The 24,570-nt window shown below is 39.4% G+C and overlaps 1 protein-coding gene across 10 annotated transcripts in view; it reads left to right on the top strand.

The window, feature by feature from the left end:
- BRCA1 (BRCA1 DNA repair associated) overlaps positions 1-24,570 on the top strand; it is a 63,536-nt gene that overhangs the window by 6,653 nt on the left and 32,313 nt on the right. For 4 of the 10 annotated variants that reach the window (XM_037491520.2, XM_037491521.2, XM_037491518.2 and 1 more), the window contains exons 3-11: positions 3,322-3,375; positions 9,162-9,239; positions 10,770-10,858; positions 12,297-12,436; positions 13,456-13,561; positions 15,232-15,277; positions 16,511-16,587; positions 17,443-20,838; positions 21,696-21,784. In XM_037491520.2, the coding sequence (XP_037347417.1) occupies positions 3,322-3,375; positions 9,162-9,239; positions 10,770-10,858; positions 12,297-12,436; positions 13,456-13,561; positions 15,232-15,277; positions 16,511-16,587; positions 17,443-20,838; positions 21,696-21,784 (4,075 nt within the window). The remainder of the gene's footprint in view (positions 1-3,321; positions 3,376-9,161; positions 9,240-10,769; positions 10,859-12,296; positions 12,437-13,455; positions 13,562-15,231; positions 15,278-16,510; positions 16,588-17,442; positions 20,839-21,695; positions 21,785-24,570) is intronic. The other 6 variants (XM_054688761.1, XM_037491519.2, XM_037491525.2 and 3 more) reach the window with 3 other exon arrangements.

Raw genomic sequence — 24,570 nt, 5'->3', positions numbered from 1 at the left:
TCAAATCTTGCCTAGTTTGTAAAGTGTGTAAAATATTTGAAACTATTTCTTAGTAAACATTTACTCTCATCAGCATCCAGAAAAGAAACATTTAAATTTCTTTTCATTTCCAACTCCTTTTCAAGCTCTTCCTTGGATAGTTGTTACCTTTTTACATATTAAGAGTTTTCATCTGTTCAAAGTTTGTGTTTGCAGTATGTTTGTAAAACTTGGCTTATAATTACCACACTGAAATATAATTATTTCAGAATTGAGTCATTGGTGAGAACGAAAGCCATCTGGTATCATCGCTAAATCCAATTTCTCTTTTATTGAGAATCTCTTTGATATATAGCTTATCTCAGGAATAGTGATTTAGTAACAAATCAGAGTTCTCTTTGTCAGATTGTTTTTCTTTTTTAAATCACATTTGGTGCTGATAATACTACTAAGATAGGTACAAGTCACCTAAGGTGAGCATTTTCCCAAGGAGCATTTAATTTTATTCTCACAAAGAACTGAAGAACTGGTAGGGGGGATAGATGACTGAGAGGAAAACTGAGGTTCAGGTGGAGTACTTGGCCTGAGATTGCTCTGCTAATAAAGAGAAAGAGAGACACAGAGAGAGAACAGGTATTAGAAATGCAGCCTTCAGGCTCATTCTAGTGCTTTTCTTTTCATTGCCCCATGATGCGTCAGAAACCCCATGATTACAAGAGTTGTGTTACCAATCCCTTCACAAGAAGTCTATTGTCCCCCAGATTTTCTTGTGATCCTATTCTAAAATGTTAAACATTTAATGAAAAGAACCACATTCCAGGTTACCTGTTCTTTGATGTCCTGCCTGAACTTTACCTAAAACCAGTTTCTAAAGCTCTTGTCCAGAATAAAAGCTATAGGTTCTCACCTGCTCAGGTTCTCAGCTACTTCTCTGACCTCTTTTACTACTATTGCTCCCCTTGGTCATTCCATTCCAGATCTTGGCCTTCTTGATATTCTCCAAAAAGCAAAATTGTTCCCTCTGCTAGAATGTTCACCCAATTGTCAAAAATCTTGTTTCCTCACATTATTCAGCTGTTCTCCTATGTTATCTTCTCAGAGGTCTTCTCAGAGACCTTCCCTGACCACCCTGTGGTCAATTATGTATCACAACTAGAATATAAATTCTATAAGGGCAGGCTTTATTTTGCTTACACCTGTATTTTCATCTCTCAAGACAGTGCTTACATGTAGCAGGTGCTCAGCAAGTCCTTGTTATATTAGTATGTGAGTTAATCTCAGAGGACCTTGAGATTTTTATGGTTAGGTAAGGATGGGAATTTGGTGATGTATTTTCTTATCTTAAAATTTTAATACTTATCTAGATTTATTTATTTTCCAAATTTTCTTTAGTGAATATTTATTACATTATTTTTATAAAGTAATCAAACCAAACATGGTGCACCTCCTGAAGTGATATAAAAGTATATAGTGTTGGGCCTCCCTGGTGGCGCAAGGAGTTAAGCACCACACTATGAAGCAATCTGCAGCCTCTGCAGCATGAGTTCGATCCCCAGCCAGCCAGGGAGCAACCCACATGGCGCAGCAGACCTCTCCTATCTCGCCAACTGCTCCCCTCAGCAGTGCTTTCAGTCCTTCTGCCTGTTCTGCTTCCCATTCTGTCTCTGGTGAATCCTCTCACCCTCCCACACCTCTGGCCTGTACGCCAGCTCTTTTTTAAATAATAAATAGTAAATCTAAATAATAAATAATAAATCTTTTATAAATAATAAATCTAGATAAATATTTTTTAAAAAGCAACAACAAAAAAAATGTTCTCAAATAGGGCCTCCCTGGTGGCACAAGGAGGGTTAAGCGCAGTACTGTGAAGCTATCTGCAGCCTCTGCAGCCCTCCCCTGCAAGCCAGGAAGCTACCCACAAGGCGCAGCAGACCTCTCCTGACTCTCCCGCTGCTCCCCTCAGCAGTGTGTTTCAGTCTGCCTGCCTTTTCTGTTCCCCGCTATCTCTGGAGAATCCTCTAACCCCACACCCCCGCCCCGTATCTCTGGCCTGTAACCCAGCTCTTGTATGCATAAATAAATAAATCTTTAAAAAAAATAAAGATGTTCTCAAATAAAGAATAACTAATATGACAGCTGGGATTAGCTATAAAATAATCTGGGCTTTGGGTGGGTGAAACAAGATTGGCTAATGAGTTGAAAATTCTTGAAACTGGGTGATAGTCCATGGAGTTCATTTTATTATTATGTGTATAAATGCTTAAAATTTTTCATATTAAGAAAATTAAAATAAAAAGGCCATCATACACAAAAGAAGTGGTGTGGGGAATCCACAAGAAATTTCTGTTTTTGTGAAATTTATTTATTTATTTTTTATAAAGCTGATTTTTTTTATAGAAGCATGTTTTATTTATTTATTTGTTTGTTTTTTGTTTATACATGCACTGGGTACAGTCAGAAGCGTGGGAGGGTGAGAGAATTCACCAGAGCCAGGCAGAGGGACCGAAGTACACTGCTGAGGGGAGCAGCGGGCGGCAGGAGAGGTCTGCGTGCCATGTGGGACCCTCCTCCGGTGGCCAGGGAGCAGCCGGGGATCGAACCGGCGCCGCAGAGGCGCGGGCAGCTTCGCAACCCAGCGCTCAACCACTGCGCCACCGGGGAGGCCCTGTTTTTGTGAAATTTAAACTCTAGTTAAGGGCCTTCCCTGATGGCACAGTGGTTGAGCGCTGGGTTGCAAAGCTGCCCACAGCCTCTCCAGCGCCAGTTCGATCCCCGGCTGCTCCCAGGCCACCGGAGGAGGGTCCCACATGGCGCACAGACCTCTCCTGCTGTCCGCTGCTGCCCTCAGCAGTGTACTTTGGTCCTTCTGCCTACTCTGCTCCCGCTCTGGCTCTGTGAATTCTCTCACCCTCCTGGGCTTCTGACTGTACCCAGTGCTATATAAATAAATAAACAAAAAAATCTTTAAAATAAATAAATAAACTCTATTAAAATATAGGATATACATCTGCAGTGACAGTTCAAAAACCTATCAGTGAATACTAATTAATGTGAAGTAGTTATCGGCTAATCTTTTAAATGCTAATGATAGTATGCAGTGTTGGAAAGATTATATTCAGCTTCTCTGTCTGGAAATTCAGTGAAGGTAAGGGTCATATTCTCTGTTGTATTTTTAGTTCCAAGCACAGCAGATTTTTAATAAATGTTGATTGAATGAATTTACAGCCTTACCTTGACTCAGATATAGAAGCTTAAATTTGAACCTCTTTGCTAAGGTGTATTTATTTTTAAATAAATTATTGAGCCTCATTTATGTTCTTTTTTTTTTTTCTCTCTTTCTAGTCTGGAGTTAATCAAAGAGCCTGTTTCCACAAAATGTGATCACATATTTTGCAAGTAAGTGTGAATGTTTTCGTTATTATTTTTATTTTATTTTTTTTAAAGACCTGGGATAGCAAGGCAATTTTTTTTTAAAGATTTATTTATTTATTTATACAAGCACTGGGTACAGTCAGAAGTGCGGGAGGGTGAGAGAATTCACCAGAGCCAGAGCGGGGAGCAGAGCAGGCAGAAGGACCGAAGTACACTGCTGAGGGGAGCAGCGGGCGGCAGGAGAGGTCTGCGCGCCATGTGGGACCCTCCTCCAGTGGCCGGGGAGCAGCCGGGGATCGAACCGGCGCTGCAGAGGCTGTGGGCAGCTTCGCAACCCAGCACTCAACCGCTGCACCACCAGGGAGGCCTTATTTTTTTTAAAAGATATTATTTTTATTCATTCATGCATATAAGAGCTGTGGTGTAGGCCACAGGTGTGGGGAGGTGAAAGGATTCACCAGAGACAGGGTGGAGAGCAGAACAGGCAGTTCTACCAAAATACATTGCTGAGGGCAGCAGTGGGTGAAACAGGAGAGGTCTGCTGTACCATGTGGGTTAGCTCCCTGGCTGAGGATCAAACCCATGCCCCATACCCCATGTTGCAGTGGCTGGCAATAGCTTGATAGTGCTAAGACTTTAACCCCTGTGCCACCAAGGAGACCCAAGTTTGAGTGTTTTATGTGATTCAGTTAGCTTTTATGCTTGTCCATCATAACACAGTAGACACTTAGCTTTATAGAAATTTTAGCTTTCTCAATTAAGTAAAAAAGAAAATTCCAACTCTTTCATTCTACCTCGAAGAGTACATAGAAAGTCATTGTATTTTGAATATAGCCATAGTTACTGGTAAAATATTGGCATGTTTGTCTAGTGGAATGTGAAGTCACTTTAAACAGCTGTTTGTTTTTTGTATCCATTGGTAAAGGCAGATTGCAAGCAATTGTGAAATAAGTAAATTGTTTATAAATTTCCCAGTTTCTTTTTGTTCATTTCTGCATATCCTTCTGAAGTCCAGTGTTTATCTGCGTCATACTCCTTGTGAAGATAGAAAAGGATCTGATCAGTTTCTACTTAGACTGACAATAAATTCTACTGATGATTCAAGTTATATTTACATATTTAAGGATATTACCCTTTGAAACACAAATTGTGTTTTTTTTTATTAATTAATTAATTAATTATACAAGCACTGGGTATAGTCAGAAGCACAGGAGGGTGAGAGAATTCACCAGAGCCAGAGCGGGGTGCAGAGCAGGCAGAAGGACCGAAGTACACTGCTAAGGGGAGCAGCGGGTGGCAGGAGAGGTCTGCACGCCATGTGGGACCCTCCTCCGGTGCCCGGGGAGCAGCCAGGGATCGAACCGGCGCAGCAGAGGCTGCGGGCAGCTTCGCAACCCAGCGCTCAACCGCTGCGCCACCGGGGAGGCCCCAAAATGTGTTTCTTGATAAAAGAACTTCAGAAAAAGTAGGGTTAGATAATCTAGTGGAGCAAGGGGATTTTCTCTTTTCCCTCATGTTAAGCTGTGATTGAGACATGCCCTGAACGATAACTAATTTATTCTTAAATATCTTTTCTTTTTAATTTAAAAAATAAGCATGTCTCTAGTGATGCTATTATTAGCACATAAGGGGCATATAATGCATAGTACATTGCCTTCTCACCCTAAATCCTTGCCCCCACTTTCTACCCTGGAAACCAAAACAATGATCAATTTCTTACGTATTCTTTCAGGAATTCTTATATTTAAGACTTCCTAACTTGGTATTCATGAATGGTTTTTGTTTGAATTTCCAAAATTATGTTCAGTTATAAGCTATGGGTGTGTTACTTTCCTGGGAAGATATTCCAACATTTCTTCAGATCTTAAGATGTTTTCATAAGCTAAAAAATGTGAAGCACTCTGCTGCATTAAGGATAGTGAAGGCTGGAGAAAGCTGACGGAAACTTGTTCCCTTGAGTGATGTCCTGTATCATTACTTGGCCAGCTGGCTGGCCCCTTCCTCTGAAGTCTACCTTAGTCTTCCCATTCTTCTATCCTTGTAAGAATACAGAAGCCCATTCCCACTGTCTTTCCCTTGTTGCTCCATTGACCTAGATCTGTTTCCATACTCAGCCCTTGCAATACAGCTTTATCTCTGCTTTGAGAATTTTTAGTTTTGTTGCCTCTAGAGAAAAGCTCAAACTCTGTCGTGTAGGATCAGTTTTTTTCACAGATAGACACTTCATTACAGGTAGCTGAAGATTAACCTTTTTTAAAAAAAAAAACAAAAAATTATTTATTTATTTATACAAGCACTGGGTACAGTCAGAAGCACGGGAGGGTGAGAGAATTCACCAGAGCCAGAGCGGGGAGCAGAGCAGGCAGAAGGACCGAAGTACACTGCTGAGGGGAGCAGCGGGCGGCAGGAGAGGTCTGCGCGCCATGTGGGACCCTCCTCCTGTGGTCGGGGAACAGCCGGGGATCGAACCGGTGCTGCAGAGGCTGTGGGCAGCTTTGCAACCCAGCGCTCAACCGCTGCGCTACCGGGGAGGCCCGAAGATTAACTTTTTAATGCTGGGACTTTCACTGTTTTCATGATGAGAATCTTTCTGAAATGTACTTTATGCTTTCCTACCTTTTTAAGTAATACATACTGTTATAGTGTGTAAAGAAGAGATTAAATTATGACCATTCATCACTTTGAGGGTTTGTGGAATAAAAAAATCACATGCAGAGGAAATAATATGAACAAAAGTGGGATGAAAAGATAGTAGGCAATGTCCATGAAAAAGAAATTAACGTTGCATATCTATATAGAAATGATATTAGAAGGGGAAGGAGCTCTCAGAGGGGAGATGACATTTGTAAAAGAGAGAAGATCCAGGGGGAGGCAGAAGGGATTGAAAATAGAAAACGGGGCCTCCCCGGTGTTACAGTGGTTGAGCGCTGGGTTGCCAAGCTGTCCGCAGCTTCTGCAGAGCCGGTTCGATCCCCGGCTGCTCCCTGGCCACCGGGGGAGGGTCCCACATGGCGCACAGACCTCTCCTGTCTCGCCCGCTGCTCCCCTCAGCAGTGTACTTCGGTCCTTCTGCCTGTTCTGCTCCCCACTCGGGCTCTGGTGAGTTCTCTCACCCTCCCGCGCTTCTGACTGTACCCAGTGCTTGTATAAATAAATAAATAAGTCTTAAAAAAAAAAAAAACAATGTTATAAAAAAAAAAAGAAAATAGAAAACGACTGCAAGAAAACAGAGAGCTCTTACTCATGAATAGTAAAGTAGGGAAAAGAGTAATTCTACAGAAAGCTTTTGAGGTGGGGGGAGGGGGCCTCCCTTGTAGCCTAGTGATTAAATCTCAGTGCAATCACCATTATGGTCTGAGTTCGATCCCGGGGCAGGGAGCTAATCCTGTTTCAGCTGCTGCTTCCCTTAGTGTATTTCAGTAAATCCTCCTGTTTTGCTCCTCACTCTGTCTCTGGTGAGTTTTCTCACCGCCATCCCCACTCTGGCCTACACCCCAGTTCTTCTATGCAAAAAAAAAAAAAAAGAGAAAGGTTTTGAGGTGGGATAGGGAAAGTGGAATCATTTGAACTCAGTGGAGATAGAGGTGAAAATATCTTCGCTTAGTCCATTTCTACTGAATTGAGAGGATTAGAGTTGAATTAGAGGAATAGAGGGAGAAAGACTTTTAACTCCTAATGTGGAGATCATAAGCAGGAACTAGCCATATTTTAAATTATGTTTTGAATGATATAGTAGAATTAAAAGTTAGTATAACACCCAGGTGATTGGTGAACTTTTTCCATGAGATCTCTTCTGTAATACTTTTATAATTGCTAAGGATAAATCAGCTTTATTGAGTGGGATAACTTACAGTTCTAAAATCTTTTATGAAATATGCAAAAAAGATAATAGCACTAGTCTGGGAAAAAATTACTTAGGCCACCTATACTTTAGTTTGCATTTTCTAGACAACAAATGAAATGTGTAATACTTTTTGTGAGCTCTAAAGCCACAATGTCCAAAGAGATATAACATGAGCCATAAATTTAACTTAAATTTTCTTGACCTTTTGTTTGGTTTCTCTCTATTCCACATATAAGTGAGACCATCTGGTATTTATCTTTTTTCTTCTTACTAATTTCAGCTCGCATAATCCCTTCTAGCTTCATCCATGTTGCTGCAAATGACATGAGTTTGTCTTTTTTGATTGTTGAGTAATATTCCATTGTATAAATATACCATAACTTTTTGATCCATTCATTGTTAGCTTTGAAATTACATATGTCTGTTTGTGTACAAGTTATGTATGGACTTATATTTTCATTTCTCTTGGGGAAACCTAGTAGTAGAATTGCTTGTTTAACATTTTGAGGATCTGTGTAATACTGTTTTCCAAAGTTGCTGCATCATTTTATTATTTCCACCAACAATGAATGAGAATTTTAATTTCTACACTTCTCCACCACTTCTTATCTGTCATTTGGATTATGGTCATCCTAATCCGTGTAAAGTGGCATCTCTTTGTGACTTTAATTTGCATTCCTTATTGACTTATAATATCAAGCATCTTTTCATATCCTTGCCCACTTTTAAATTGTGTTATAGCTCTGTTTATAAAGAGTTATTCATATATTCTGGATACAAGTCTCAATCAGGTACATGATTTGCAAATGTTTTCTCTCATTCTGTACATTGTTCTTTCCTTTCTTCGTGGTATTATTTGTAGCACAAACTTTTTTTTTAAAGATTTATTTATTTATTTATTTATTTATTTATTTATTTATTTATTTATACAAGCACTGGATACAGTCAGAAGTGCGGGAGGGTGAGAGAATTCACCAGAGTCAGAGTGGGGAACAGAACAGGCAGATTGATGAAATACACTGCTGAGGGGAGCAGCAGGCTGCAAGAGAGGTCTGCGCGCCATGTGGGACCCTCGCCTGGCGACCAGGGATTGAACTGGCACTGCAGAGGCTGCAGGCAGCTTTGCAAACCAGCGCTCAACCACTGCACCACCGGGGAGGCCCTGTAGCACAAAGTTTTTACGTTTTTGTAGTCCATTGTATCTACATTTTTCCTTTGGTTGCTTATGTAAAAATTTTAGTATTTATATAAAAAAAACACTGCTTAACCCAAGGTCACAAAGATTTATCATTTTAGCTTTTATATTTAGTTCAGTGATCCATTTTAAGTTAATTTTTCTCTGTTGTATGAATTAGGAGTCAGCTTCACTTTTTGGCATGTAGATATCTAGTTGTCCAGGACCATTTATTGATGGGACTATTGTTTTTTCCATTTGATTGTCTTAGTGCTATTGTTGAAAAACAATCATATATGTTATATGGTTTTATTTTCTGTACACTTGAATCTGTTTTATCAATGCATATGTCTGTCCTTATGGTGGTACCACATTGTCCTGATTATTGTAACTTTGTTGTGAAAATATGGTTTTTAAACTAATTATAATCATTTTACTTGAATTACTTAACATTTTTATCTGATTGTGCAGCATGGAATAATTATAAATCTATCATTAAATATGTGATATTAACTTTTTAGTAAGTTTTATTTGACCATAACAGTAAGCCATATGTATGTAGGTCGCATTTTTGTAGCTCATTGCTTATGTAGTTTGGATTTCTGCTTATGCAGCATCCAAAAACAATTAAAGAGGGTCGTTGGTTTAAATGGCATTTAGATTAAAGAGCCATCTCGTAAATGGCTCCTAAGGGCAGTTGTGTTATTATCATTTCATGCCTATTTGCCTTTTGAATAGTCTCACTTAAAAAAATTTTTTTTGAAATTTTCTTTTCATTCTTTATAATTTTAGATTTTGTATGCTGAAACTTCTCAACCAGAAGAAAGGGCCTTCACAGTGTCCCCTGTGTAAGAATGATATAACCAAAAGGTATATAATTTAGATAGTGATGGGAGGGTAGAAGCAACAACAGGAAAAAGTAGAAATTACTTAACAACATAGCTGGTGTCCTCTTCAAGCTATTCATCAGCAGAAACTAACTGACAGTAAATTATTTCTAAAGTAATTTTCCTGAAAGTTATATGGTATGTCTACCTTATATAGGCATTTGTAATTAATTGCCTTTCTGTAATGCTTCTGAATGATGCAAGAACTTAGTATTATCTAAAGTAGACCTGTACCACCCAACTATCATGGTCTCTTGGCCTTGCTTTTATTTATTTTCTTTCTTTTTTTTTTTTTTTAAAGATTTATTTATTTACGCATACAAGAGCTGGGGTACAGGCCAGAGATGCGGGGTGTGAGAAGATTCACCAGAGACAGAGTGGGGAACAGAACAGGCAGACTGACCTAAGTACACTGCTGAGGGTAGCAATGGGCATGTCAGGAGGGGTCTGCTGCATAAAGTGGATTGCTCCCTGGCCAGCCAGGAATTGAACTTGTGCTGCAGAGGTTGTGGATTGCTTCATAGTGCTTTGCTTAACCCCTTGCGCCACCAGAGAAATCCCCTTGCTTTTATTTCTTGCCTGCATTTATTTCTAAATTATTTATACACACACACATACACACACACACTCTTACACACTCTTACATATTGTGCATCCCTCCTGTCAGTATATATAAGTTCTGACTTAGTGTCAGACACTATTTTTCCAATATTTGGTACTTAATAGACCCTCAAGTATTTAAAGGAATAAATGAATGATACTCTCCTGTAGAGTAAAGATAATGAATTTTCTTTCTTTCTTTTTTAAGATTTATTTATTTATGCATACAAGAGCTGGGGTACAGGCCAGAGGTGGCAATGTGTGGGTGAGAGGATTCACCAGAGACAGAGTGGGGAACAGAACAGGCAGATCAACCGAAGTACACTGCTGAGGGGAGCAGCATGCTAGTCAGGAGAGCACTGCTGCGCCATGTGGGTAGCTCCTTGGCCAGGGATTGTACTCGTGCTGCAGAGGCTGCAGATAGCTTCATAGGTTGCATCTTTTTTTTTTTTTTTCCTTAAGAACAATTATTTCTGCAAAGATATACAATTAAATAATAGTGGTTTCTTTGCAAAAAATCACTTGAATAAAATGGATGGTAGTAGTTTGGTTTTAGTATAGGTTACATCTTAACCCCTTGTGCTACCAGGGAGGCCCAAGATAGTGAATTTTCTATGCAGTGGATTTATAGCTATTATAGATTCAGAGTACTCATATTTTAGAGAGTTGTAGGCTTTTGGTTGGCTGAATAGCAAAAAGAAAAATTGTAAAAACAATCAATACTGCCACATAGTTTATTCTGGGGTCAGTATGTTTTAATTATATGTGTAATATTTCTCCATAGCCTTGTTCTTTGAATATAGTTTTTCTACTGTTGCTACATCTTATTTTTAATCTGTTTACATGTGTCTTTAATTTAGTGTCCTTAAAAAGTTGATAATCACTTGCTATGTCTGTCTCAATTTAATTTCAGAAGCCTACAAGAAAGTACAAGATTTAGTCAACTTGTTGAAGAGCTATTAAAAATCATTCATGCTTTTGAACTTGACACAGGATTGCAGTGTAAGTATTACATAGCCCCAGAGACCAATGCTAAGTGGCTGTCCATTAAAACTCAGGAAGGTTACGTGATTATTTCCTATATTAATAGATGATAAGACCTTTTGGTCTATGTTAATTTTAGCTCTTTTGTCTGTATTCTGTTTTTCTTTTCTTTATATTTTTTTAAGATTTATTTATTTATGCATACAAGAACTGGGGTACAGGCCAGAGGTGTTGGGGTGAGAGGATTCACCAGAGACAGAGTGAGAAACAAAACAGGCAGATCTACTGAAATATACTGCTGAGGGGAGCAGCGGGAAAGACAGGAGAGGTCTGCTGTGCCATGTGGGTAGGATTGAACTTTTGCTGCAGAGGCTGTGGACAGCTTCGCAGGCTGAGTCTTAACCCCTTAAGGAAGGCCCATGTATTCTGTTTTTAAAATCACTCCCACTGTGCATCCTAAGATGCACATTATCTACATTTTAACATCTCCAAAATTGGGAGCAATTTACCGTTGATACTTTGTCATTTAATTTAGTGTGCTTGGGCCTCCCCAGGTGGCGCAGCGGTTGAGCACTGGGCTGCAAAGCTGCCTGCAGCCTCTGCAGCGCCAGTTCGATCCCCGGCTGCCGGCGAGGGTCCCACATGGTGCGCAGACCTCTCCTGCCGCGCCCGCTGCTCCCCTCAGCAGTGTATTTCATCACTCTGCCTATTCTGCTCCCCACTCTGGCTCTGGTGAATTCTCTCACCCTCCCGTGCTTCCGACTGTACCCCAGTGCTTGTATAAATAAATAAACAGATAAATAAATAATAAATCTTTAAAAAAAAAAAAAACTTAATTTAGTGTGCTTTCTTTCCTGATGTACAGAAAGTAATAAGGCACCTTACATTGTTAGTATCTTAGATTTGGTGAAATATGGCTTTAATGGGCACATTTGTTAGTATTGAGGTAGAAAAAAAGTAGAATAAATTTGAAGATCTGTGTATTTGTTTTCTAGGATAGAATTTCCAAAGTTGATTGTTAAAAATTATAGGCAGCTTTAATACATTTTCTTTTTTTCAAAGATTTATTTATTTATTTATTTATTTATTTATTTATACAAGCACTGGGTACAGTCAGAAGTGCAGGAGGGTGAGAGAATTCACCAGAGCCAGAGCGGGGAGCAGAGCAGGCAGAAGGACCGAAGTACACTGTTGAGGGGAGCAGCCGGTGGCAGGAGAGGTCTGCGCGCCATGTGGGACCCTCCTGTGGCCGAGGAGCAGCAGGGGATCGACCGGGTGCTGCAGAGGCTGTGGGCAGCTTGGCAACCCAGCGCTCAACCGCTGTGCCATCAGGGAGGCCTGATACATTTTCTTAATACAATAAAGAGCGCACATGGGATTTCTCTTGGCTGTTTGATTATGATTAATACATTTTTTCCCTAACTGCAAAGATAAAGTTTTCTTTTATAATTCACAGTTGCAAACAGTTATAACTTTTCAAAAAAAGAAAATAATTCTCCCGAACATCTGAAGGAGGAAGTTTCTATCATCCAAAGTTTGGGCTACCGAAATCGTGCCAAAAGACTTAGACAGAATGAACCTGAAAATTCTACCTTGGTAAAGCCATTTTTGTTTATTCTACTAATACCTTTTTATTAAGCATTGTGAATTAGTGAATGTGCTAGATGCTCATGGATTAAAAGTCATTAAACAAGTTAAGATGGTAAATTAAGTGATGGGACAAGTGTTATAATGCTTAAGAGTTAGAGATATTGAGAGACAGTCCTAGTGTGGGCAAGGGGTGAGTCACAGCCCTCTCCCTCCCTGGCCATTTTAGTGCTATATCCATGCATTGCTTATGTAAAATAGCCACAAGGTCACTGGTGGTTTTAAACTTGCTGATTTTTAAAATAATTGGTAATTATCCAGGCAGAAGGAAGTATCTTCTATTTTATTTCCTCTGAAAAGTTGCCAGAGGAAAAAAACAACAGTTTTTAACATTTCAAAATCACTTCAACTTAAAAGCTGAAGAAAGGCAATGATTTGCTTTGTTGTTACTTCTATGTATATTAATAATGGAGAGCTTAAAAAATAATAACTCATATGGTACCAGTATTCATTTCTCAGGAGATTTTGAAGTACTCAAAATGAAGGAAGCCTTCCTCAGAGTGATGTTGGGTTTTTAAATATTTTCTGTACTGTATTTCTTGGGAATGCTGGGTTTTTATTATTTTCATTTATCCTTTTTTAAAATTTATTTTATCTTAGTTGCCAACCTTATCAGATGTGATTGGAAATGTGCACTAATTGAATCTCATTCCCTTTATATACTATAATGTGTTATCTTCAAAATAGATTTTTTTAATACTTTCAGAAAAATTGCACACAAAGTTTTGTAAACAGGAATTCTACAAAAATTTAAAACCCAGAGAGGGAAACCACGCAAACTCATACATTCAAACCACACATTACTCATACATTTTGATGTATAGATGACACTTTTCCTGGTGTCGAAAGTTTTAACTAATTGACTGTGGTCTGTTTGTTTTATCCTCGTTCTTGAGTTTCTCTTCAAGGAAAAAAAAAGCACAGAACTAGTCAGCAATTAGTTGATCATTCTTTACTGTACTGCTTAGCAGGAATCCAGTCTTAGTGTACAACTCTCTGACCTTGGAATTGTGAGATCTCTGAGGACAAAGCAGCAGATACAGCCTCAGAAAAAGTCTGTCTACATTGAATTGGGTAAGAGTGTCCACTTTTCTTTACAATAGCCAAGATAAGGAAACAACCCAAAATCCCCAAAATAGATGAATGGATCCAAAAGTTGTGGTATATTTATACAATGGAATATTAGTGATCAAAAAAGACAAATTCATGCCATTTGCGGCAACATGGATGGAGCTGGAAGAGATTGTGCTAGCTGAAATTAGTCAGAAGGAAAAAGATAAATACTGATGGTCTCACTTATATATGGGGTATAGAGAAACCAAACAAAAAGTTGAGAAAAAGTCAAAATTGGCAAGCTGACCATAGAACTGAGGCATACAGCAAAATACGGTGTAGTAGGGATAGGAAAACAGAGAGATGAACACAAGGGAATACAGTGATTGTTCTCAGATGATGTAGTGGCAGGAAAAATAGGGGAACTACAATGATGTAAGAAAAAAATTAACTAATAAAAAAGATGTATGATTTTCTAAGTTTAGATTAATAGCTGCCAAATTCTTTGTCTTGCAGTTTTATCCAAAACCAGTCATAATTTATAAATAAGGTAGGGAATATTGGGAAGTGAAAACAAAATAATTTTACTAGCCTTGTGGGGTGTTGTAAATAATGTGATAGATGTAGCTCTCACCCTGAAGAAGCATGCTTTTTAAAGAGCAAAATAAAAGCTATTTGGTTTTTTTTTTTTTTTTTTGAAGATTTATTTATTTATTTATACAAGCGCTGGGTACAGTCAGAAGCGCGGGAGGGTGAGAGAATTCACCAGAGCCAGAGCGGGGAGCAGAGCAGGCAGAAGGACCGAAGTACACTGCTGAGGGGAGCAGCGGGCGGCAGGAGAGGTCTGCGCGCCATGTGGGACCCTCCTCTGGTGGCCGGGGAGCAGCCGGGGATTGAACCGGCGCCTCAGAGGCTGCGGGCAGCTTCGCAACCCAGCGCTCAACCGCTGCGCCACCGGGGAGGCCCAAAGCTATTTGGTTTTAAGTATGTGTAAATATACTTTGAAAAATGGAGAGTTGTAATAAGAAAAAACATGATGGGTTGTTTACAGCATTTAGAGGGATCTAAAGTAAACTCTACGAGACTAGAAAGACTTCCAAGAAATGCTGAGCTCAGTTAAACAGGTCTCCAATTTAACTGTCTTACCTTTTAGAATATATTTATAGTTAGAGTGACTCTTAATGATGATGTATTTTACCATCATACTTAGCAGATTTTCTTGAAATTCCTTGTGTTTCTTTCCCTCAATTAAGATCAGAAGTTTCTAGACAATGTTGTGTCATAAAAGTAATCAAAACACTGTAATAGTTAATATTTTGAAGCACTTACTGTTTTCTCCAGGCATTGTTGTGTTTTATTGGTATAACTCATTTAAGATGCATAAAAACTTCCGAGGTTGTTACTATTATTATACTTTTTACAGATGAGGAAATTAAGGCATAGAGAAATTAAGAAATTTTGCCAAGGTCGTAAAGCTTGTAAGTTCAGAGCAATGAGTTAAACCTAAGAAGTCTGGTGTCAGAGCCTGTACTGAAACCTGCATTTCTCTGTAGCGCTCATATTTGTCAGTATGTCTGCTATATATATGGGTACTCAATAAATATTTCTTGAATGAATATCTGTTTAGCAGCAAGTACAACTCTTGCAATAAAAGTCCTGTTTACTAATTTGTTATTGGGGGAATTTTTTAGGATCTGATTCTTCTGAAGATACAGTTAATAAAGCAAGTTACTGCAGGTGAGTTAAAAAGAGACTTTATCTATGAAGCTGGCCTTGTTGTGTTTAGATATTATTAAGAATTGGTATTGCTTTAGGTTAGAGTCATGCCATTGGAATTGTCCTTGAAGATCATCTACTTTAACCTCACTTATGGCGAAGAAAATAACCTTTTGGTTGTTTGATTTCTTAGTATTGTCTGAAAGTTTAATATAACAACTCTGCACAGACTTGCTTGCAGTAGGTTCTCTGGCTTAGTTCCTCGTGTTCAGTAGTATTGACACAGTGATAAATTATGATTGGTGAAAATATCAGAGGACTCCATGTTCAACTCTCCTTTGTTCCTTAATTCCATATAGCCCTCAGACTTTGCCTGTGTATATTAAACAGTAACCATTAGGAGTTATTTTTTTAATTTTTTTAAAGGTTTATTTATTTATGCATATAATAGCTGGGGTACAGGCCAGAGATGCAGGGGTGAGAGGATTCACCAGAGACAGAGTAGGGAATAGAACAGGCAGATTGACCAAAGTACACTGCTAAGGGGAACAGCGGGCGAGTCAGGAGAGGTCTGCTGCGCCATGTGGGTTGCTCCCTGGCTGGCTGGGGGATCAAACTCCTGCTGCAGAGGCTGCGGATTGCTTCATAGTGCAGTGTTTAACCTCTTGTGCCACCAGAGAGGCCCAGGAGTTATTTCTTGACCCTAGAAAAGATCTCTGATGACTTGTCTGAACTAAGATGGTGTCATTCCCAATCACATTTTGTTTTCAAGCAACTTTTCCCTAAACTCTCTTTTGGGAGGAAATGGGTATTAGCCTGAAAAGAATCACAGAAGGCAGTGTGACCTCTAGGTATATTCTTTGCCTTCTATTGGAATGTCTGCTCCATCCCAGTATACCCTTTGTTTAGATAGCTTTTGCTCCTACCTTCTCATTAAACTATGCTTTTAAATTTTGTTGTTTATTTCTTACTATCTTTTGACTAATATTTGGCTGTCATTTAAATATTGACTCATTTGCATGGCCATGAGACAATGTTCTACACTACTTCTCTAATTTCCATGACCGTCAGTCTTTGATCATTCCATTTTGACTAGACACTAGTGAAAGAAAGAACAGATTTCAAAAAGTGAATCAGATGAGTCAACCTGCTGAAACTCCACCTAGAGGAACTAACATACTTGATGTTACTCATTTGATAGTTCTGTAAGCATGATTGGTGCGACTCACTAAGGCTTCTGTCTTTTCCCTATAGTATGGGAGACCACGAATTGTCACAAATCACCCCTCAAGGAGCCAGGGTGGAAGCCAGTGTGAATTCTGCAAAAAAGGGTAATGGCAAGTCTTCCCAAATTAACGGACACTGAAGAGAGCATGGGTACATACAGCACTATAATCACTTTATTGTGAAGGCCATTTGGGACATTTATAATTTACGTCTCTTGGCAGAATTAGCATATTGTTCAATCTGATATTTAAATGATACTAGATGGGTGTGATTATAATAGTTTCCTATGTAATTTGTTGTTGCCTTTTAGTTGTGAATGTGTTTGCATACTGATTTGTAAGTATAGGGACTATGAATCTGAAGATAGAACAGAGCACTGTATATCTTATGCCCAATCTGGTTTTTTTTTTTTTTTTTTAAAGATTTATTTATTTATGCATACATGAACTGGGGTACAAGCCAGAGATGTGGAGGGTGAGAGGATTCACCAGAGACAGAGTGGGAAACAGAACAGGCAAACTGACTGAAATACACTGCTGAGGGGAGCAGTGGGCGAGGCAGGAGAGGTCTGCTGCGCCATGTGGGTTGCTCCCTGGCTGGCCAGGGATCTAACTCGTGCTGCAGAGGCTCCAGATTGCTTCATAGTGTGGTGCTTAACCCCTTGTGCCACCAGGGAGGCCCCCAATCTGCTTTTAATTCACTGTTTAGAGGCCAGGGAAATCGGAGGTGTGGTTTATAAAAAGGGAGAATTCCAAAATTATGATTTCATTGTGAAGATAGACTAGAGAAATTGTAATTAAGTGAAAGAGTATGTGCTACATTGTTAGTATATTTGTACTTTATGAGGTTAGTTTCACTAAAAGTTTCACTAAAAGTTGATTCATTTCCACCCCCAAGTTGTATTCATATCTTTTCATGGTAATTCAGTTTTTAAACACCTTATTTTTGTTTACTTTCAGGTGCTTGTGAGTTTTCTGAGAAGGATTTAACCAATATCGAACATCATCAATCCAGTAATAAAGATTTCACCACCACTGAGAGGCATGCAACTGAGAAGCATCCAGAAAAGTATCAGGGTATTTCTGTTTCAAACTTGCATGCAAAACCATGTGGCACAAATACTCATGCCAGCTTATTACAACATGAGAACAGCAGTTTATTACTCACTGAAGACAGAATGAATGTAGAAAAGGCTGAATTCTGTAATAAAAGCAAACAGCCTGACTTAGCAAGGAGCCAACAGAACAGATGGGCTGAAAGTAAAGAAACATGTAATGATAGGCAGACTCCCAGCACAGAGAAAAGGGTAGGCCTGACTGCTGATCCCACGTGTGGGAGAAAAGAACCGAATAAGCAGAATCCTCCATGCTCTGACAGCCCCAGAAATTCCCAAGGTGTTGCCTGGATAACACTGAACAGTAGCATTCAGAAAGTTAATGAGTGGTTTTCCAGAGGTGATGAAATGTTAACTTCTGATGACTCATGTGATGGGGGGTCCGAATCCAATGTTGAAATGACTGGTGCAGTAGAAGTTCCAAATGCAGTGGATGGATTTTCTGGTTCTTCAGAGAAAATAGACTTAATGGCCAGTGATCCTCCTGCTTTAATGTGCAAAAGTGAAAGAGTATACACTAAACCAGTAGAAAGTAATATTGAAGATAAGATATTTGGGAAAACCTATCGGAGGAAAACAAGCCTCCCCAATTTGAGCCATGTGACTGAAGGTTTAATTAGAGCGACGTCTGCCACAGAACCTCAGATAGCTCAAGAGCGTCCCTTCACAAATAAATTAAAACGTAAAAGGAGAACTACACCAGGCTTTTGTCCTGAGGATTTTATCAACAAAGTAGATTTGGCAGTTGTTCAGAACACTCCTGAAAAGATAAGTGAGAGACCTGACCAAATGGATCAGAATGGCCAAGTGGTGGGTATTACTTATAATGCTCATGGGAATGAAACAAAACGTGATTATGCTCAAAAAGAGAAAAGTGCTAAGCTGACCAACTCACCAGAAAAAGAATCTTTCAGCATTAAAGCTGAACCCATAAGTAGCAGTATAAGCAATATGGAACTAGAATTAAATAGCCATACTTCAAAAGCACCTAAGAAGAACCGGCTGAGAAGGAAATCCTCTACAAAGCATATTCATGCACTCGAACTAGTGGTCAAAAGAAATCCAAGCCCTCCTAATCATACAGAACTACAAATTGATAGCTGTTCTAGCAGTGAAGAGATGAAGGGAAAAAATTCCAGCCAAATGCCAGTAAGACACATCAAAAGGCTTCAACTTATGGAAGAGAAAGACCCTGCAACTGGAGCCAAGAGTAACAAGCCAAAAGAACAAATTAAAAGATTTGCCAGTGACACTTTGCCAGAACTAAATTCAACAAGCATACCTGGTTTTCTTAGCAATAGTTCAAGTTCTAATAAACCTGAAGAGTTTTCCACTCCTAGCCTTCAAAGAGAAGAACTAGAAGAGAACCTCAGAACAAATCAAGTGTCTGATAGTACCAAAGATCTGCTATTTAGTGGACAAAGAAGTTTGCAAACTGAAAGATCTGAAGAGAGTACCAATATTTCATTGGTACCTGAGACTGATTTTGGCAGTCAGGATAGTATCTCACTACTGGAAACTGATATCCTAGGGAAGGCAAAAAAAGCACCAAATCAGTGCTCAAGTCTGTGTACAACAATTGAAAATGCCAAGGAATTTATTCATAGTTGTTCTAAAGATACTAGAAATGACGCACAGGGTTATAAGGATCCACTGAGATACGAAGTTAGCCATACTCAGGAGACAAGCATAGAAATAGAAGAGAATGAACTTGATACGCAGTATTTACAGACCACCTTCAAAGTTTCAAAGCGTCAATCATTTGCTCTGTCTTCAAATCCAGGGAATTCAGAAAAGAAATATCCCCCAGACTCTACCCCTTCCAGGCCCTTAAGGAGACAAAATCCAAAATTCGCTCTGGAATGTGAACTGAAAGAAGAAAATCAGGGAAAGAAAGAGTCTAAAACCGAGCATGTGCAGGCAGTACATACATTTGCAGACTTTACTTTGGCTTATCAGAAAGATAAGCCATGTGATTCTGCCAAATGTAGCGTAAAAGGAGTCTCTAGGCTTTGTCAGTCATCTCAGTTCAAAGGCAATGAAACAGAAATCATTATTGCAAATAAACATTTAATTTTACAAAACCCATATCTTATACCACCACTTTCTCCCGTTAGGTCATCTGTTAAAGCTACATATAAGAAAAACCTGACAGAGGAAAAGTTTGAGGAACATTCATGGTCACCCGAAAGAGCAACAGGAAATGGGAGCGTCATTCAAAGTACAGTGAGCATGGTTAGCAAAAATAACAATAGAGAAAACACTTTTAAAGAAGTCAGCTCAAGTAGTATTAATGAAGTAGGTTCCAGTACTAATGAAGCTGGCTCTAGTGTTAATGAAGTAGGTTCCAGTGGTGAAAATATTCAAGCTGAACTAGGTAGAAGCAGAGGACCTAAGTTAAATGCCATGCTAAGATCAGGTCTTATGCAACCTGAAGTCTATAAGCAAAGTCTTCCTATAAGTACTTGTAAACATCCTGAAACTGAAAGACAAGGAGAAGATGAAGGCATAGTTCAGGTTGTTAATACAGATTTCTCTCCATGTCTGATTTCAGATGACCTAGAACAACCTATAGAAAATAGTCATGCTTCTCAGGTTTGTTCTGAGACGCCTGAGGACCTGTTAAATGACAAAATAAAGGAAAATGATAACAGCTTTGCTGACAGTGGCATTAAGGAAAGATCTGCTGTTTTTAGCAAAAGTTTCCAGAAAGAATTCAGAAGCCCTAGCCTTTTAGACCATACATGTTTGGCTCAGGACCATGGAAGAGGGAAATTGGAGTCCCCAGAAGAGGATATGTCTAGTGAGGATGAAGAGCTTCCCTGCTTCCAACACTTAGTATTTGGTAATGTAGCCAATATACCTTCTCAGTCTCCCAGAGATCCTGCCACAGGGGGTTTATCTACAAAAACAGAAGAGAGCCTAATGTCATTGAAGAATACTCATGGCAGTAACCAAGTTACATTGGCAAAGGCATCCCAGAAACATCACCTTAATGAAGAAGGAAAATTTTCCAGTAGCTTATTTTCTTCACAGTGCAGTGTATTAGAAGACTTGAATGCTAATACAAGCTCTCTGGATCCTTTCTCAATGTTTGATCCTCCCTCCAAACAATCGAGGCATCAGTCTGAAAATGAAGAAGTTCTGAGTGATAGGGCGTTGGCTTCAGATGATGATGAAAGGGAAACTGACCTGGAAGAAGATAATTACCAAGAAGAGCAGAGTATGGATTCAAACTTAGGTATTGCCATCAGGTTTTTGTGTTTGTCCCAGTCTAGTCTATAGAAATTTGCTAAATGTTTAATGCCTTTTGGGGAGCATATTCTATGAGTTTCCAATATGATTAAAGTAACTGCTTCCTTTGCTTCTAGATGGAGTAAAAGTACTGAATTGTAAACCTTGGAAGTAGGATACAGATTACATAGACGGAAGCTAAAAGGTTACAGTATTTTGGGCCTCCCTGGTGATGCAGGGGTTAAAGTCTCAGCGCTGTCAAGCTATCCTAGCCACTGTGGCATGAATTCCATCGCCACCAGGGAGCTAACCCACATGGTGCAGCAGACTTCTCATCTCTCCTGTCTTGCCTGCTGCTCCCCTCAGCAGTGTATTTCACTGTTCACCTGTTATGCTCCCCACTATATGTCTCTGGTGAATCTTCTCACCCACTCCTGCACTTCTGGCATAGACCCCAGTTCTTGTATGCATAAATAATAAAATCTTTTTTTTTAAAAGTTACAGTATTTCAAGATCTTTCTGTATTGAGACTAGTAAGTCCTGTTCCACTGGTGTCTACCAATTCTGACTGAATGACTAGTTCTCTTCAGTCTCATATATACATTAATTCATCAAAGTGTAACCACTGGGGCCAAACACAAAATTAACTAAAGCTTTAAACATGTTTCTCCTAAGGTGCTTATCCTTGAAAGTCCTTTGCCAGCAGGAATATCTTCTCTGTTAGAATGAGATTTAATGTGCTGATTGGTAGTGGACTTGCTTTTGATTTTTGTTAGGATTTCTCAGAGGAAGTCTGAGTGTCCCAATACAAGGAATGTAATCATATTTGCTCTGTTTTTACATCTGAATCTCTTATCATTTAAGGTGAAGCAGCATCTGTGTATGTGAATGAAACAAGTCTCTCTGAAGATGGTTCAAGACTGTCCTCTCAGAGCGATATTTTAACCACTCAGGTAAAAATCTTGCATAACTGTGTGCACAGTGCTCTCTGCATTCAGTAGTGTGCACTGAAATTCTTTTTTTTGTTTTTTAAGATTTATTTTTTTTTTTTTTTTTTTTTTTTTTTTTATAGAGGCATGCTTTATTTATTTGTTTTGCTGGTTTCTTTGTTTGTTTTGTTTATACATGCACTGGGTACAGTCAGAAGCGCGGGAGGGTGAGAGAATTCACCAGAGCCAGAGCGGGGAGCAGAGCAGGCAGAAGGACCGAAGTACACTGCTGAGGGGAGCAGCGGGCGGCAGGAGAGGTCTGCGCGCCATGTGGGACCCTCCTCTGGTGGCCGGGGAGCAGCCGGGGATCGAACCGGCGCCGCAGAGGCCGCGCGCAGCTTCGCAACCCAGCGCTCAACCGCTGCGCCACCGGGGAGGCCCTTAAGATTTATTTTTATTTATGCATACAAGAGCTGGGGTACAGGCCAGAAGTGCAGACAAAGCGGGGAACAGAACAGGCAGATTGACTGAAGTACACTGCTGAGGGAGCTGCGGGCAAGTCAGGAGAGGTCTACTTCGCCATGTGGGTTGCTCCCTGGCCACCCAGGGATCGAACTTGTGCTGCAGTGGCTGCAGATTGCTTCATAGGTTGTGTCTTAACCCCTTGCACCACCAGGGAGGCCCTGCACTAACATTCTTACATTCACTTAGATCATCTCTAGAGTTGGTGTAACTGTTGTATGTGGTACTTTGTCTCCTCAAATTATTGGATTGTAAGCTTCCTGATGGAACTCATGCTACTTTTTATTTCATATACACAAGCTAACTCACTGCAGAACACTGAATACTAAATTTAATAAATAAGTTAAACCTTCAGAAGTCTCTTGCCCTAAAGCAAAAACATGTATGAAAACACTTCTGTATCAAAGAGTGGGGTCTGTTTATTCTCAGTACCAAATTAGAGTCTACAAGTTTCTTTTCTTATCTGAGATTTTCTAGCCTTTCACTCTTTTGTGGATTTTTTTTCCTTTTTTAATCCAGTAGTTGTTTGTTCTTTAGTGTTTATGTCATCTTTTCTCTGAACGAGAAAAAAGAAAGTACACAGTTTTACTTCTTGTATCTGGTGGTCAAGGCCAATATTTTGTTACTTATGAAGGAAGTAATAGCTTTGTCACTTGTACGATGTTTGGTAAAGTGAATATTTTGAATGGTTTCCTAGAAAAATTATCACAGCATTTCAAAATTTGCATCTTCTTCACAAAACCTGGCTCTGTCTGCTAATTTTTATTTTGTAATGTGGCACCAAAATTTTCCAAGTCTCATAGAATTCAGGCTCATCTCAGCTTATTTTTTCAGACTAGCACACAATAATTGCTAGTGGTAAAACTGGTAGACGTTCTTTAGCTGGCTGGTGACTCTAGGCAATTTGATTACCTTCTCTGAACTTAAGTATGCATTCTTAAAATGAAGGTATTTGAACTGTCTTTTAAATCTTTATTTTTAATGTCTAATACTTTACATTATTATAAATTACAAAATTGTATTAAGTTGCATATTTTATAAAATATATTTATTTCACCTGCCATGCTCTAATCAGTTAGTCTTGTTACGAAGACAATCATTTTGTCATTGCTTCTTTTTCTCATTTAAACTTTAAATATGCCTTTAGGGGCCTCCCCAGTGGCGCAGCGGTTGAGTGCTGGGTTGCGAAGCTGCCCGCGGCCTCTGCGGCTCCGGTTCGATCCCCAGCTGCTCCCCGGCCACCGGAGGAGCCGCCCGCTGCTCCCCTCAGCAGTGTACTTCGGTCTTTCTGCCTGCTCTGCTCCCCGCTCTGGCTCTGGTGAATTCTCTCACCCTCCCGTGCTTCTGACTGTACCCAGTGCATGTATAAACAAACAAAACAAACAAACAAACAAATAAATAAATAAATAAACATGCCTCTATTAAAATAAATAAATAAATAAATAAATATGCCTTTAGCTGCCAGCAAGTGAGTGACAAATTTTTTTTTTTAATTTCCTGGAGTTCCAGAATAGTTAAATCTGAGAAAAGTCAAATAGTGTTGTTACATTACATGCATACATCATTGAAGACTTAGAAAATACAAATGAACAGAAGCCATTTGTGTATCAAGTTTGAAAACATTACGTGAATCAGACACCAAAAGACAGATACTGTGTGAACTAGTGAAGGGGTCATCTTTTTGATAGTAGGAGAGTATTTTTGGTAGAGACTTATAAAGTAGGCATTCAAACTGGCCTTGAAAGATGAGAAGAATTAGGCCTCCCCTGGTGGCGCAGCAGTTGAGCGCTGGGCTGCGAAGGTGCCTGCAGCCACCGCGAGGGTCCCACATGGCGCGCAGACCTCTCCTGCTGCGTCCACTACTCCCCTCAGCAGTGTATCTCATCTGTCTGCCTGCTCTGCTCCCCGCTCTGGCTCTGGTGAATTCTCTCACCCTCCCACACTTCTGACTGTACCCAGTGCTTGTATAAATAAATAAATAAATCTTTTAAAAAAAAAAAAAAGAAAGATGAGAAGAATTTTTCCAGGTAGAGGAGAAAGGAGACAGCAATTGAGGCAGACACAGAGGCATGAAATGCCCAGAAAGTACAAAGTTGTCCTGGGTGGTGTGTGAAAGGTCTTTTTAATGTTCTGTTGAGGAATTTGGACTTTATCTTGAGGGACATAGTAATAATTATATAGTGTTCAGATAGCACTGACTTATTTTTCAAGTAGTCTTGTACCTTATAGAGGAAAGATGATAAATGTGGCTTTTAGGGAATTTCCACAATAATATTAAAATATTAAAA

The sequence above is a fragment of the Talpa occidentalis genome, unplaced genomic scaffold (assembly GCF_014898055.3).
Source record: "Talpa occidentalis isolate TD23 unplaced genomic scaffold, MPIMG_talOcc4v2.1 talOcc4.7, whole genome shotgun sequence".
NCBI lineage: Eukaryota > Metazoa > Chordata > Mammalia > Eulipotyphla > Talpidae > Talpa > Talpa occidentalis.
Note: the sequence above shows the minus strand (reverse complement) of the source record. Positions and strands in the feature narration are given on the sequence as shown.